The sequence below is a fragment of the Neofelis nebulosa genome, chromosome X, assembly GCF_028018385.1.
Source record: "Neofelis nebulosa isolate mNeoNeb1 chromosome X, mNeoNeb1.pri, whole genome shotgun sequence".
NCBI classification, from domain to species: domain Eukaryota; kingdom Metazoa; phylum Chordata; class Mammalia; order Carnivora; family Felidae; genus Neofelis; species Neofelis nebulosa.
The window spans coordinates 64,524,216-64,538,934 of NC_080800.1; the positions used below are offsets into that span (position 1 = coordinate 64,524,216).

General features: G+C 35.9%; 1 protein-coding gene across 4 annotated transcripts in view; it reads left to right on the top strand.

Moving 5' to 3' along the window:
• The window catches only part of ATP7A (ATPase copper transporting alpha), a 157,656-nt gene that overhangs the window by 94,858 nt on the left and 48,079 nt on the right, over positions 1-14,719 (top strand). For 3 of the 4 annotated variants that reach the window (XM_058713983.1, XM_058713984.1, XM_058713985.1), the window contains exons 5-9: positions 2,093-2,296; positions 4,973-5,136; positions 11,915-12,076; positions 13,970-14,046; positions 14,268-14,496. In XM_058713983.1, coding sequence (XP_058569966.1) covers positions 2,093-2,296; positions 4,973-5,136; positions 11,915-12,076; positions 13,970-14,046; positions 14,268-14,496 — 836 coding nt within the window. The remainder of the gene's footprint in view (positions 1-2,092; positions 2,297-4,972; positions 5,137-11,914; positions 12,077-13,969; positions 14,047-14,267; positions 14,497-14,719) is intronic. The other variant, XM_058713986.1, reaches the window with a different exon arrangement.

Sequence of the window (14,719 nt, forward strand, 5' to 3'; positions counted from 1 at the left end):
CCATTTAATTCAGTGTGGCTTTTTAACACCTGCACTTTTGCTGTGGAAAATCGAAGTTTTTGCTTTTTTGTTTGCCACACTCACTGGGGTATAAAGGGCACAATTTTATGGATCTTTGTTGAGAGGTCATGCGAAGGTAGCTAAAAGGGAGTATCTCCATGACTTATTTTAATTTAGTACTATCCTTCCAGAGTGTGAAAATTGGAGATTTTATTATAGGTTATCTCTGGTACCTGAAATAACGGAATTACTCTGGAACAAGACCTAAAGTAACTAGCAGTATAAACTTTTTTTTAGTGTCTAAGTTCAATATGAAGTCTTGATAGTAATTATGAGAGAATGAAATAAACTGGCTGGATTAAAATAATGTTTTATTTTTCAAAGCCAAAGCTATTTCCTTTGGTCAAATGAGCTTCCTTTTTGAAATCTTTAAGATAACAGTAGTAGTTGGTAAATTTTACTGAGTTCTAAATAATGCTCTCATAATCTGAATGAATGAGTATAGTTTTCAAAATTGATTTTCTTAAGGCCAGAGGTTGACTAATTTTGGAATTGGAAGTATCTAGTCAGTTGTGATCAATGTCCTTTACTATATCCAGACTGGCTGTAGTGCCATCACCTGGGAGTGTGGTGGAAGTGCAGAATCTCAGGCCCCATCCTAAATGTCCTGAATCAGAACATGTATTTTAAGAAAATCCCCCAGGTTATTGTGTGTGCATTAAAATTTAACAGCCATTATTATACTGATTTGGGAAGTATGGATCATTATTTATTAGGAAAATGGTTAGGCTTTTTTTAAAGTTTCTGCAAAAGATGTCCTCTTTGGCATATGGAAACCAACTCTTCTATGCAGGGATTCCTCTGTGGGTTAGCCAAATAGACCTGAACCAGTTTTTTTGCCCAAGGGGAATAAATAACAAGTTAGATAGGTGTACCTGGAAATTTCCACATCACCTCTTTTCCTCTTTATCGCTGCAGGAGAGTATAACATCTTGAGCTTCTTTGCATGTGCATGGGTGTGCTGGAGAGAATAACTTTTCCCTTCTTAGAGTTGATTAATACTTCAGTGGATAAACTTTAAACAGAATAGCAGATTTTCTGAGACTGCAGGGGAATTTCTGGATGATAGGAGCTTCCCATTGTTCCACAGTGCATAAACATTCTTTGGAGAGATTTTCTAAATATTCCTTTGCACAAAATGAAGGTTACTGCTGACTTTCTCCTTGTATTTTCTTCCATTTTCCACAAAGACATTTTAATTTAAAAATACCATAAAGGGGCTTAGGTGGCTCAGTCAGTTAAGGGACTGACTTCGACTCAGGTCATGATCTCACAGTTCATGGGTTCGAGCTACAAGTCAGGCTCTGTGTTGACAGTTCAGAGCCTGGAGCCTGCTACGGATTCTGTGTCTCCCTCTTCACTCTGCCCTCCTCTACTCGTGCTCTGTGTCTTTTTCTCTCTTTCAAAAATAAATAAATATTTAACAAAATGAAAAATGAAAAAAATAAAAAATACTATATATTAGTGTTTAAAATTCAAACAATACAGAAGTGTCTGTAGAGAAAATGTGTTTGTTTGTCATTCTTTTCCTGCCTTAACCCCATTCCCCAGAAGTAGCCACCATTAATGTTTTGGAACGTAGCCTCCCAGATTTTCTTATGCCTAGTCTCATATATACATATACACAAAAACTTTTTCAATGACATCATACCGCAATGCTGTTTTGTAAATTGCTTTTTTGTTGCACTTACTGTATCATGAATTGCTTTAATGTAGTATACAAATCATTAACATGGTGATAAAAATTCCTTATAAAAATAAGAGCTGCCCATTAACAACGACTCTTTATCTGGGGTTTTCAGTAGAGAAAACAGCTAGAAGAACTTGGTATAACCAAAGTTTTGTTTATTCAGTTAGTTCCGATCCAAAGAACTGGGATGGGCAGTATTTGAAGTCACTTCCTAGAAAGTGTAAAGTCCATGCTGGTTTTAAACGAATGGATTGACAGTACCTGGAGGTGTGGATTGTGATGAATGACACGGATGCAACTAAAGAATATCTTAAATGAAAAGAATCTTTCCCTGTCTACCAGATACAAACGAGCCATTGGTAATAATAGCTCAGACCTCATCAGAAATGCCGCTTTTGACTTCAACTAATGAATTTTATACTAAAACGATGACACCAATTCACGATGGGGAAGTAAAGCCTTCGTCTAAGTGTTATATACAGGTCACTGGTATGACTTGTGCTTCCTGTGTAGCAAACATTGAACGGAATTTAAGACGAGAAGAAGGTGAGACACTTTTGAAGCCTGTTATTTTGTGTGCTGAATTGAAGACTGTCCTTTTTTGATCTTTCAAGTGTTTAGTAACAATTTTTGTGATTCCTGCCAAGGCCTTATGAAGTCCTCCATATCAGTGATGTGCAGGACAACCTTGACTCTCTGACAGCCAGTTTTTTGTTCTGTTCCCTTAGATACGGTTCCTATCTTGTTTACCTCATGATCACATTTTAACATCAATGAAATGTGTAGGAAAATAGGAGAAGGAAATATATGTTTAAGTTTACTATTCTCTATAGACCTTGGTTGCAATGGATTTTAAGAAAAACATACAAATTTTCTGATAAAGCTATGCTTAAAAATAACTACAGTCCATAAGTTTCAATATTACTATACTTGAACCAACCAGATCAAAACCAAGTTTGTTTAGAATTATATTATTATCTTCCAACAGTATGATCACTGATCTTTGCAGTAAAAATGTTAAAACGTTATTGTGATAAATTTTAATGCTAGGTTACAAAATCTTAGAAAATTTACAGTGTACTTTTTTTTATTCAGTCATACCCAAATGTTTTACCTTATAAGTTTGAAGTCATATTCATATAAAACTTCATACTGTGGCATAAGATCTGTTAGCCATAGATATATGCGGTTATGTTTAATGAAACTGAAATCATAGGTTTGGTACTTTAGCAGCCCTAGTCCCAGGTTTCTTAATACATGCTGTTAGTCACAAGGGCCAAATAAATAAGATTAGTATCAGCTTATTCCCTCTATTGTGGGGAAATAACTCACAGTATATAATAATAACACAGACCTGTAGCCCATAGAATCACCTTTTATATAAAGGCCAGAATTTTATAACAAAATGTATGTTATACAGAGGCAATTCCATTATTAACCTTATCTGCATTGTGTCATATTTGCATGTCATTTCAGTCTCCATTCTATCTAATTAGAATGCAGTTGAGGCTAAAGCTTATATTACACTTCCAATTGATTAAAACAGGGAAGGAGGGAGGTGGCAAACATATGAAAGCAAAAGAAGTTTGTAAGGTTCCTGTTTAATTTCAGAACCAACTATGTTTGGGCAATTCAGAAATAGCCTTTTTCATGAGACAAGCAATGCCTATACCAATTATGAATCTTTTTTTTAAAATTCATTGTGTTGATTCTTCTAGTTACTCCCCACTCTCCCCTTTATCACTTCTTTACCCAATTAGGAATACCATTAGCCTAGCTGGGATCACTATATTCACTTTTTTAAAAACTAAGTAACACTGGTCATCTCTAAGTTTAGTTTGCATTATATTTCTGAAAATGAATAGAGTTTTAATTATAATTTAAAGTAAGAGTTTAAAAATTATCCATAATTTATGTAAGTATGAAACCTATTTTTGAAAAGTCAGATTTTCCCTTCTATTTCTATTTAGCTATAGATTATATCCACTGAAACAAAAAGATTTTTCCTACTTTCTTTATACCCTACTCCTTTTACTGACACTTTCCTATGAGCTGATCCTCTGAATTATTTGGTATCCACAAAGCCCAGAGTGTAAGTACTTTATATAGAAAACTTAGATTATATAGGTTCTCTGTTTTCTTATTTAAAACTATGATTAAATTAATATTGTTTTCTTTTTATCAAACTCCACAGTTGACCTATGGTCTGTTGATCCCCATTTCCTGTCAGGTAGCCACCAAGTGCCACAGATTCATAGAAAGAGCTGTCATTTTTGCTATGCAGAATTAATTTTCTTCCTAGAAATGACATCAGTAGCTGGCCTAGAGAAGTAGGATGGTTGTTAATAAAAGGCTTGCATGAGAAAACAGGATGACTGCCATAAAATGAACTCCTTTGTTCTGTTAACAAGTTGTATGGCACTTTTTCCCTAGGAATAAGAGCACTTTATATTAGTGTGTGCCAGACAGTAAAATTGTATAATCTTAAGAAATGACTTTTATTTGATATTTTTATAATATGCATGTTGGTACATTCTTAGATTCCTTACTATAATTGCAGTGATTTCCTTAAGTGCATGAGTTCCTTTCTCTAGGTCTTATTAGTTTCCACAAATGCCCTATAATTACATGTTAAGGTCTCAACCTGTTGCAATTGATGGGTCTGATTTGGATCCCATTTCAAGAAAACAACTGTGTTAAACAAATAAACAGTTATAAGACAATTCTGGAAATGTGAATTCTGCATGGATATTTGGTGATATTGAGGACTTACTTCAGGTGTGATAATGGTATTATGGATTTTTTTTTGAGAGAAGAGTCTTTTGGAGATACATATTTAAATATTTACATGTGAAATGATATGTTATGTGGGTTTTGCTTCAAAATCATCAGAGTAGAGTGCAGTAAGTAAGAAGATAGGAGTATAGATGAAACAGGATCAGCCCCAGTATTATTGATAATTGTTGAAACTGGGTGGTGGTTATATAAAGTTTATTATATTGTTCTCTTTTGTATATGTATAATTCAAATTGTCCATAATAAAAAGTTTCAGAAAATAAGGCCCTCTTTCAACTAGTTTATTTGGTTTAGGTTCAAGACTGTATAACAAGTAATAATTTTTTGTAGATTCACTTTAATCCTTTCACAAATGAAGAAATTATTATAACATTCCTCTTTTTATAAGGATATTATCTCAGTTATTTTTCTTATCAATGCTTCCAGGAATATATTCTGTACTTGTGGCTCTGATGGCTGGCAAAGCAGAAGTAAGATATAATCCTGCTGTTATACAACCCCCAGTGATAGCTGAGTTCATCCGAGAGCTTGGATTTGGAGCCACTATGATAGAAAATGCTGATGAAGGAGATGGTGTTTTGGAACTTGTTGTAAGTAATCATTTTTGTGTAATTAATAAAATTTCCAGGAAAAACTCAGGGGGAAGATTCAGAAAATAGTTCCAAAGTTATTTAAGGGTTGGGAAAATAAAGCATAAAAGGAAAATTAAGGAAACTGGAAAATAGAAGGATAAGATATGACTTAATGGTGGCCTTTAAGCCTGGAATATAAGAGATAATCATATGTTTATTAAGAACCAAAAAAGAAGAATTAGGTTTGAATAAATAAATAAAAACCAACTTTTAAAATATAGTGTGATCCTATCAGCATAGAAAAGAATAAGATTCAGATGCATTGAAGACTGAAATTTTGTAAATGAAGTCAAAAAACCAGGTAGAAAGCATATTGGTTTACAATGGTCATTTTCTCCAATCCAGCAAATTGAGTTTTATTTGTATACCTTAAACAATTAAAACAAAAAATTTAACCCTGTACCAAAATTAGTATCAGCTCAATAAAAAATTTGAATATAAAAAATAAAACCATGAAATTACAAGAAGTATTTAGTGCCCTTTTCCCAGTATTTTAGTATAAAAACCTCAGACATCAAGAAAATCAAAAGAATTGTACAATGGACACCCTTGTACACACCACCTAGATTCTCTATTAACATTTTAGTGTATTTGTTTTACTATACATAAGTCTGTTGTGTGAATAATTTTAGATTCATAAAGTTGCAAAACTAGTAGGGAATATCTGTGAAGCTTTAAAAACAATTTTTTTAATGTTTATTTTTGAGAGAGAGAGAGAGAGAGAGAGAGACAGAGCACAAGTTGGGGAGGGGCAGAGAGAGAGGGAGACACAGAATCTGAAGCAGGCTCCGGGCTCCGAGCTGTCAGCACAGAGCCTGACACAGGGCTCGAGCCCACAAACTGTGAGATCATGACCTGAGCTGAAGTCACACGCTTAACCAACTGAGCTACCCAGGCACCCCTATCTATGAAGCTTTTCCCAGCTTTTCTCAGTAATGACATCTGATCTGTCACCTAAAAAATAATATCAGAGTGGAAATGGCCTTTCTAAATATCATATAAACCCAAAAAGAAATGATAGATAAATTCATGTACATAAAAATTTCTTTTTGGATGGAAAAACGCCATAAACGAAGTCAAAAAACAGGTAAAAAAGTTTATTTCTTATCATAGATGAAGGTTAATTTTCTTAATATACAAAGAACTGCTGTAAATCAATAAGAACCAGCAACTCAAAAGAGAGATAGTAAAGGATATGAACTGACAGTTCACAGACAATCCAAAACATTACCACTTTAAACACATGAAAATATCTTCACCCTCACTTGTTATAAGAATAAAGCAAATTAAACCTGCATTGAAATGCCCTTTTTCATCTATTAGATTGGTAAAGATAAAAAACAATTTTGTTAACATTGTGTTATCTCTCATATATTGCTGGTGGAGGGTCAACTGATACAAGCTCTCAACAGGGGAATTTGGCAATATTTATCAAAAGGAAAATTGTACATATCCTTTGCCTTTTATACTCATAGGAAGTTATCCTACAGACATAGTTCCATATGTATGAAATGACATGTGTGCAAGGATGTTCATTATAGTATTTTTTTTAGAGAGAGAGAGAGTACAAGAGGGGGAAATGGGGAGGGGGCAAAGGGAGACAGACAGAGGAAGAGAGAATGTCAAGCAGTCTCCACGCTCAGTGAGGAGCCCAATGGGACGCTTGATCCTGTGACCCTGGGATCATGACCTGAGATGAAATCAAGAGTCGGGTGCTCAACCAACTGAGCCACCCAAGCACCCCCTGTTTTTTTAATATGGCAAAAGATAGGAAAAACCTAAATGTCAATCACTGGGGACTAGATACATAAATTATGATATGTCCATGCAGTGAGATACGAAGCAGCTATTAAAAAGAATGGGTAGGTTTTTATTTTTTATTAAAAAAAATTTTTTTTAAATATGAAATTTATTGTCAAATTGGTTTCCATACAACACCCAGTGCTCATCCCAACAGGTGCCCTCCTCAGTACCCATCACCCACCCACCTCTCCCTCCCACCCCCCATCAGCCCTCAGTTTGTTCTCAGTTTTTAAGAGTCTCTTATATTTTGGCTTCCTCCCTCTCTAACCTTTTTTTTTTTCCTTCCCCTCCCCCATGGTCTTCTGTTAAGTTTCTCAGAATCCACATAAGAGTGAAAACATATGGTATCTGTCTTTCTCTGTATGACTTACTTCACTTAGCATAACACTCTAGTTCCATCCACGTTGCCACAAAAGGCCATATTTCATTCTTTCTCATTGCCACGTAGTATTCCATTATGTATATAAACCATAATTTCTTTATCCATTCATCAGTTGATGGACATTTAGACTCTTTCCATGATTTGGCTATTGTTGAAAGTGCTGCTATAAACATTGGGATACAAGTGCCCCTATGCATCAGCACTCCTGTATCACTTGGATAAATTCCTAGCAGTGCTATTGCTGGGTCACACGGTAGATCTATTTTTAATTTTTTGAGGAACCTCCACACTGTTTTCCAGAGCGGCTGCACCAATTTGCATTCCCACCAAGAGTGCAAGAGGGTTCCCGTTTCTCCACATCCTCTCCAGCATCTATAGTCTCCTGATTTGTTCATTTTAGCCACTCTGACTGGCATGAGAGGGTATCTGAGTGTGGTTTTGATTTGTATTTCCCTGATGAGGAGCGACGTTGAGCATCTTTTCATGTGCGTGTTGGCCATCTGGATGTCTTCTTTAGAGAAGTGTCTATTCATGTCTTCTGCCCATTTCTTCACCGGATTATTTGTTTTTTGGGTGTGCAGTTTAGCGAGCTCTTTATAGATTTTGGATACTAGCCCTTTGTCCGATATGCCATTTGCAAGTACCTTTTCCCATTCCATTGGTTGCCTTTTAGTTTTGTTGATTGTTTCCTTTGCTGTGCAGAAGCTCTTTATCTTCATGAGGTCCCAAGAGTTCATTTTTGCTTTTAATTCCCTTGCCTTTGGGGATGTGTCAAGTAAGAAATTGCTGCGGCTGAGGTCAGAGAGGTCTTTTCCTGCTTTCTCCTCTAAGGTTTTGATGGTTTCCTGTCTCACATTCAGGTCCTTCATCCATTTTGAGTTTGTTTTTGTGAATGGTGTAAGAAAGTGGTCTAGTTTCATCCTTCTGCATGTTGCTGTCCAGTTCTCCCAGCACCATTTGTTAAAGAGACTGTCTTTTATCCATTGGATATTCTTTCCTGCTGTGTCAAAGATTAGTTGGCCATACTTTTTTGGGTCTTGTTCTGGGGTTTCTATTCTATTCCATTGGTCTATGTGTCTGTTTTTGTGCCAGTACCATGCTGTCTTGATGATTACAGCTTTGTAGTAGAGGCTAAATCTGGGATTGTGATGCCTCCCGCTTTGGTCTTCTTCTTCAAAACTACTTTGGCTATGCGGCATCTTTTGTGTTTCCATACAAATTTTACGATTGCTTGTTCTAGCTTCGAGAAGAATGCTGGTGCAATTTTGATTGGGATTGCATTGAATGTGTAGATAGCTTTGGGTAGTATTAACATTTTAAATTTAAAATTTTTAAATATTTAAAATTTCTAAAAGATTTTATTTTTTTTAATGTTTATTTATTTTTGAGACAGAGAGAGACAGAGCATGAATAGGGGAGGGTCAGAGAGAGGGAGACACAGAATCTGAAACAGGCTCCAGGCTCTGAGCTGTCAGCACAGAGCCTGACGCAGGACTCAAACTCACGGACCGTGAGATCATGACGTGAGCCGAAGTCAGCCACTTAACTGACTGAGCCACCCAGGCGCCCCTAAAAGATTTTATTTTTAATTAATCTCTATACCCAACACGGGGTTTGAACCCACAATCCCGAGATCAAGAGCTGCATACTTCACCAACTGATCCTGGCAGGCACCCCCATGGGCTTTTATTTTTTAAAGACTTCTGACAATTAATAGCTTTATTGAAATATTATTCACATACCATAAAACTCATGCTTTAAGTGTACGATTCAGTGTTTTGTTTTTTTTAAAATTTTATGTTTATTCATTTTGGAGAGAGAGACAGAGTATGAGCCGGGGAGGGGCAGAGAGAGAGGGAGATGCAGAATCCGAAGCAGGCTCCAGGCTCTGAGATGTCAGCATGGGGCCCGATGTGGGGCTCGAACTCACGAACTATGAGAACATGACCTGAGCTGAAGTCAGATGCTTAACTGACTGAGCCCCCCAGGTTCCCCTAATTCAGTAGTTTTTGTATATCCACAGAGTTGCAATTATCACTGTATCTAATTTTAAAACATTTTTGTCAACCCAAAAAAGAAACCTCATGTCTCTTAGCAGTCACTCTTCATTCTTGATATTAAGCATTTGAGTCTTCTTTCTTTTTCTCCTTGTTCAGTCTAGCCAAATTTTGTCAATTTTGTCAGCCTCTTCAGACAAACAGTTTTTGGTTTTGTTAATTTTCTGTTCTCTCTTTTGTGAATTTCCACTTTCATTTTTAATTTTCTTCCCTTTGCTTGCTTTATGTTTAGTTTGCTCTTCTTGTCTAGTTCCTTAAGGTGGAAGGTTAGGTCATTTATTTGAGATCTTATTTTTTAATATTGGTATTTACAACTACACATTTCCCTCTAAGTAATGCTTTCATTTCAGGTATTATACTATTTAATCCAGACTGTCATTGGGCCTTTTAAATAATCTCTCTCTCTTTATTGATATTATTTTTGGTTAGATTTTGGTTCTCATATTTTCCTTTAATTCTTTAGACATGGGGTTTTTTTTTTTTAGTTCATTGAATATATTTTCAGTACCTGATTTAACATTTTTGTCTAGTAAGTCCAATGTCTGGGCTTCCTTAGAGACAATTTCTGTTGATTGCTTTTTTCCCTTTATATGGACCATACTTTCTTGTTTCATCGCATGTCTCACAATTATTTGTTGGAAATATATAGCAACTCTGGAAATAAGGTTATTTTCCACTCCTTAGGGTTTGTTGTTGTTGCTATTTGCCATTGTTATTGTTTAGTGACGTTTATGAAATAATTCTATAAGATTTATATTCTTTGTTATGTGTGGCCACTGAAGTTTCTGCTTGATTAGCTCAGTGGTCAGCTAATGATTGGACAGAGATTTACTTAAATACTTGGAACCAATAAATCTCCCAGTGTTTGCTGAGGATCTCTGTGCATGCCTTCAACACCAAGCTATGCAGTTGTCAATTTGCCTTAGTCTTTACTTCCTGCTTCTACAGAGTCTACTGGCCAGCCTGAGGTGAGAGGTTAGGACCTTTTAGGTCTGAGTATGCATAGTCTTGGACATGTACAACACTATGCGTGTGAATGAATGGCCTTCTAGATTTTTAGAATATGTTGGAGTTCTTATGTATATCTTGCTTCCCAGTTTTTCCTTTTTAGGCTTTTTGGTTAGCCTATTGTTTGCCCCAACTGTTATCCCTTGCCTTAGGCAGCCACAAGGTTAATAATTACCTTGAATTATTTTTGACAAATTCTCCCAGGGAATTCGCTGAGCTCCAGTCAGGGCAAACACAGACATCTTTGCAAGTGGGATATTTCAGAGAACCATCAGTCAGATCATATAATAACAGTTCCCTAGTAATGAGGCTTTGAAGGAGCGCCAACCATTTTCTGCTCTCTCTGGTGGCTTCCCTGATAGTGTTTTTCACCATCACTGTGGGCTGCTGGTCTTCATGGCCACCACAGAGCTGGAGGGGAGGAGATGAGAAGAAGGAAAATTATAATATATATAATAGCACATAGCTTGCTGTTTCATTGGGATTCATCTGATTCTCTTGAATAAATGCTTCCTGTATTGCTGAAAGTTTTTATGTAATTTCAGTTTCAGAAAAAGTTGGTTGTTTTTTCCAGTTTTCTTATTGCTTTTATGGAGGGGAGAATTTTCAAAGATCTTTACCATTACTGGTATTCTTTCAGTACATATTCTTGAATAAATGCTTTGTAATTTGTTATACTCTTTAGTTATTTACCTGTTATACTCTTTAGTTATTTACCAGAGTCTTTAAATGGTTGTTTTTTGAAGGTTTTGTCCAATTTTATCATTGCTTTTTGGGAAAAGGATTTGCTGAGCTCCACACACGGTCATTCCAGAAGTTCTGCTATTCCATTTTAGAATTTAATACCCAGCTGAATTGTAACCTCACCTAAGACATAAGGCAAAATGCATTTTTAGACAAAGGTATAACACTTTTGTCATCCATTAACCTTCACTAAAAGTAATACTAAAGGCTAAAAAATCTATAGGGAAGCATGACATTTTTTTTTTTAATTTTTTAATTTTTTAATTTTTTTTATTTTTGGGACAGAGAGAGACAGAGCATGAACGGGGGAGGGGCAGAGAGAGAGGGAGACACAGAATCGGAAACAGGCTCCAGGCTCCGAGCCATCAGCCCAGAGCCTGACGCGGGGCTCGAACTCATGGACCGCGAGATCGTGACCTGGCTGAAGTCGGACGCTTAACCGACTGCGCCACCCAGGCGCCTGGGAAGCATGACATTTAATACAAGAATCAGTAGATGTCAAATCCTCTATCACTAGTGACAGGAAGAGGGAGACTTAGTGAGATCCTTTTCTGTTTAACCGGTTGCAGCTGGGAACGTATCTTTGTTCAATGTAATTTTATATAAAAATAGCATTCTAATACAATTTTCTAAAGTATATTAATAGTGCAGATAAGATCTTGTGTGTTAATCCCATGTTACAAGTCACGTTTAATAGAGGAAAAAATAGATTTCTGAATAACAAAACCTTTGTCTTTAACAGGTGAGAGGAATGACGTGTGCCTCCTGTGTACATAAAATAGAGTCTATCCTCACAAAACACAGAGGAATCTTCTACTGTTCTGTGGCCTTGGCAACCAACAAAGCACATATTAAGTATGACCCAGAAATTATTGGTCCCAGGGATATTATCCATACAGTTGAAGTAAGTGTTAAGACTTTGCATTTCTGTGTTCTTACCTATTCAGTCAGCCCTCTGTTGAATCACTTCTGGTTTGTATCAGATAGAAACAGTGAACAAGATCTGGCCCCTTTGATTACTCTCAATAACATCTGTCTCAAATTTAATGTGTGTTTACACCCTTTTTTTTTCCTTGGTCTTTGTCAGGAAGAGTTAGGCAAAGGCATGTTGGCACTATTAATCAGGAGCAGACTGAAGGTAGAATCACAAATCATTTAAAAATATTTAGAAAATGGAAGTAAAGTACAATTTGTTGTAAGATTAATTAATCACTAAGAAAGCAAAACATCATGCTACGTACTTTATTGTTTGTTAGGTCAAAGCAAATGATGTAATTTTTTTTTTAAAATTTGAGTATAGTTGTCACAATGATGTTACATTAAGGTATACAACATAGTGATTCAACAACTCCATAGTTATGCTGTGCTCGCCACAAGTGTAGCTACCACCTGTCACCATACCATGTTATTGCAATACCATTGACAGTATTCCCTATAGTGTGCCTTTTATTCCCATGACTTACTCATTCCATAACTGGAAGCCTATATCTCCCACTCCTCTTCACCCATTTTACCCATCTCCCACCTACCTCCCCTCTGGCAACCATCAGATTGCTCTCTGTATTTATAGGTCTGATTCTCCTTGCAAATGATGTATTTTTAAGCTAAAGTAAGAAATTTAAAAGACCAAACTCTTGTCTTGGTAGCAAATTTATCCTGTGTTCTTCAATAAATCTTAAGTGGGTAGTAGTACACGTGAGAGTGCCTTAAAAACTTTAATGTGGTATAGCCTTGGTGTTATCATGATCTGAAGATATTAGTAGTTCAGATAAGATCCTATTACTATAGATAATAATACCATTAACATCTTGTGAAGCTAGCATTATCAAGTATCTACTTTGAGCCAATTTCCAAGATTGCAAAGCTTCAACTCTTAATTTAATTCTCACAACAGTGCTGTCATCTTCATTTTGGTGATGGAGAAACTCAGGTTGAGAGAAGTTAAGTTACTTGCCCAAAGTCACATAGGTAGTAAGTGTCATAGCTGGGATTTGAGTCTATTCTTTTTGACCCCAAGTTTCATGGTTGCTTTTTTCACTGTGCTACATTGCCAACAAATGTAAGATGACAGCATTTTTCCTAGCAGTTGAAAATATAGTGTATGTTACTGCCTATGCACATATGAGTCTTACTTATGTGTAGTTTTCTTTAATACTTTGTCTTATTCAAGAAAATTTTTGTTCGTGCTCTTTTTTTCTGATAGAACAAGAGTAAAGCCAACATATGCAAAACCTTGAATAATATATTTAATATGGTGCTAGTTTTTGTGGCCTATTATTCAGTTTTCTGTACTTGTTCGGGGGAGGGATGGACAGCTGTCAAAGCTAAAATTTAGAAGAAACGATTAATGTACATCAATACTAGTGGATGACTCTTATCTAAATGTAAGATTTATGATTTTACTATTGAATTCTGTCTTTATTACATCATCAAACACTCTGTCAGCCTGACCATGTAACAGATTCTGCTTTGTTTCTAAAATCATTTAGTGGAGGCTTTAGCTTACTTTTTGGTGTAATAAGAATCTCTAGTGAGGGCAACTGCACTTGAGTTAAATCATTAGTTTGAGAGCAGTAGGATAGACATTAACTAGAATTGGGGAAATATTCATTTCTTTGAAGAAAGATTATAAACACAAGTAATTAAGGAAGCACATCTTCATCTTTATATTCCCCAGAGTGCCTTGCACTCAGTAATTGAGTTGAATTGTTCTTAATGACAATACCATGACTTAGAATTTCTCTATATAATATTTATACATTCAGTGAAATAATTGTTTTCTCATGAATTTCCTTAGAGCTTAGGTTTTGAAGCTTCTTTGGTCAAAAAGGATCGGTCAGCAAGCCACCTGGACCATAAACGAGAAATAAGACAGTAAGTGCTTTTGGTGTGTCAGTAAGAAAAAAGTGCTTTTGGTGTGTCAGTGAAAAACAGATTTTGACTCCTTGTTATAAATTTAACATCCTGTTGGCATGTTAGTTTTTACAGTGGCATCCTTATGTCGGGTGGAGTGATCACAATTTGTATTTCTCTGTAGTATGTAGACTCTTTTACCATAAGCTACTTACTCAAATGATTTTTCTTTTCTACGTGAGGTGGAGACGGTCCTTCCTTGTGAGCCTCTTCTTCTGTATTCCTGTCATGGGGCTGATGATATATATGATGGTTATGGACCACCATCTTGCAACTCTTCACCATAATCAGAGCATGAGTCAAGAAGAAATGATCAGCATTCATTCTTCTTCTATGTTCCTGGAGCGCCAGATCCTGCCAGGACTGTCCATTATGAATTTGCTATCCTTTTTGTTGTGTGTACCTGTACAGGCAAGTGAAATGTTAGCAAGGATGTATGTTAATAATGTAAAACAGTAAAATGTGACAGGAAAGGCTATTTTCAGTTGCAAAACAGGTATTAGTCAGAAGTTGGATCATTTTATGCTGTGGATGCTTTATAAAAATAATCTTAAACTGAGTGCTTAAAGTAGATAATAAATTCCATTTAACTCTTAAGGATACTATTTAATGGCAAAGCAGAGAATAAGAGCTC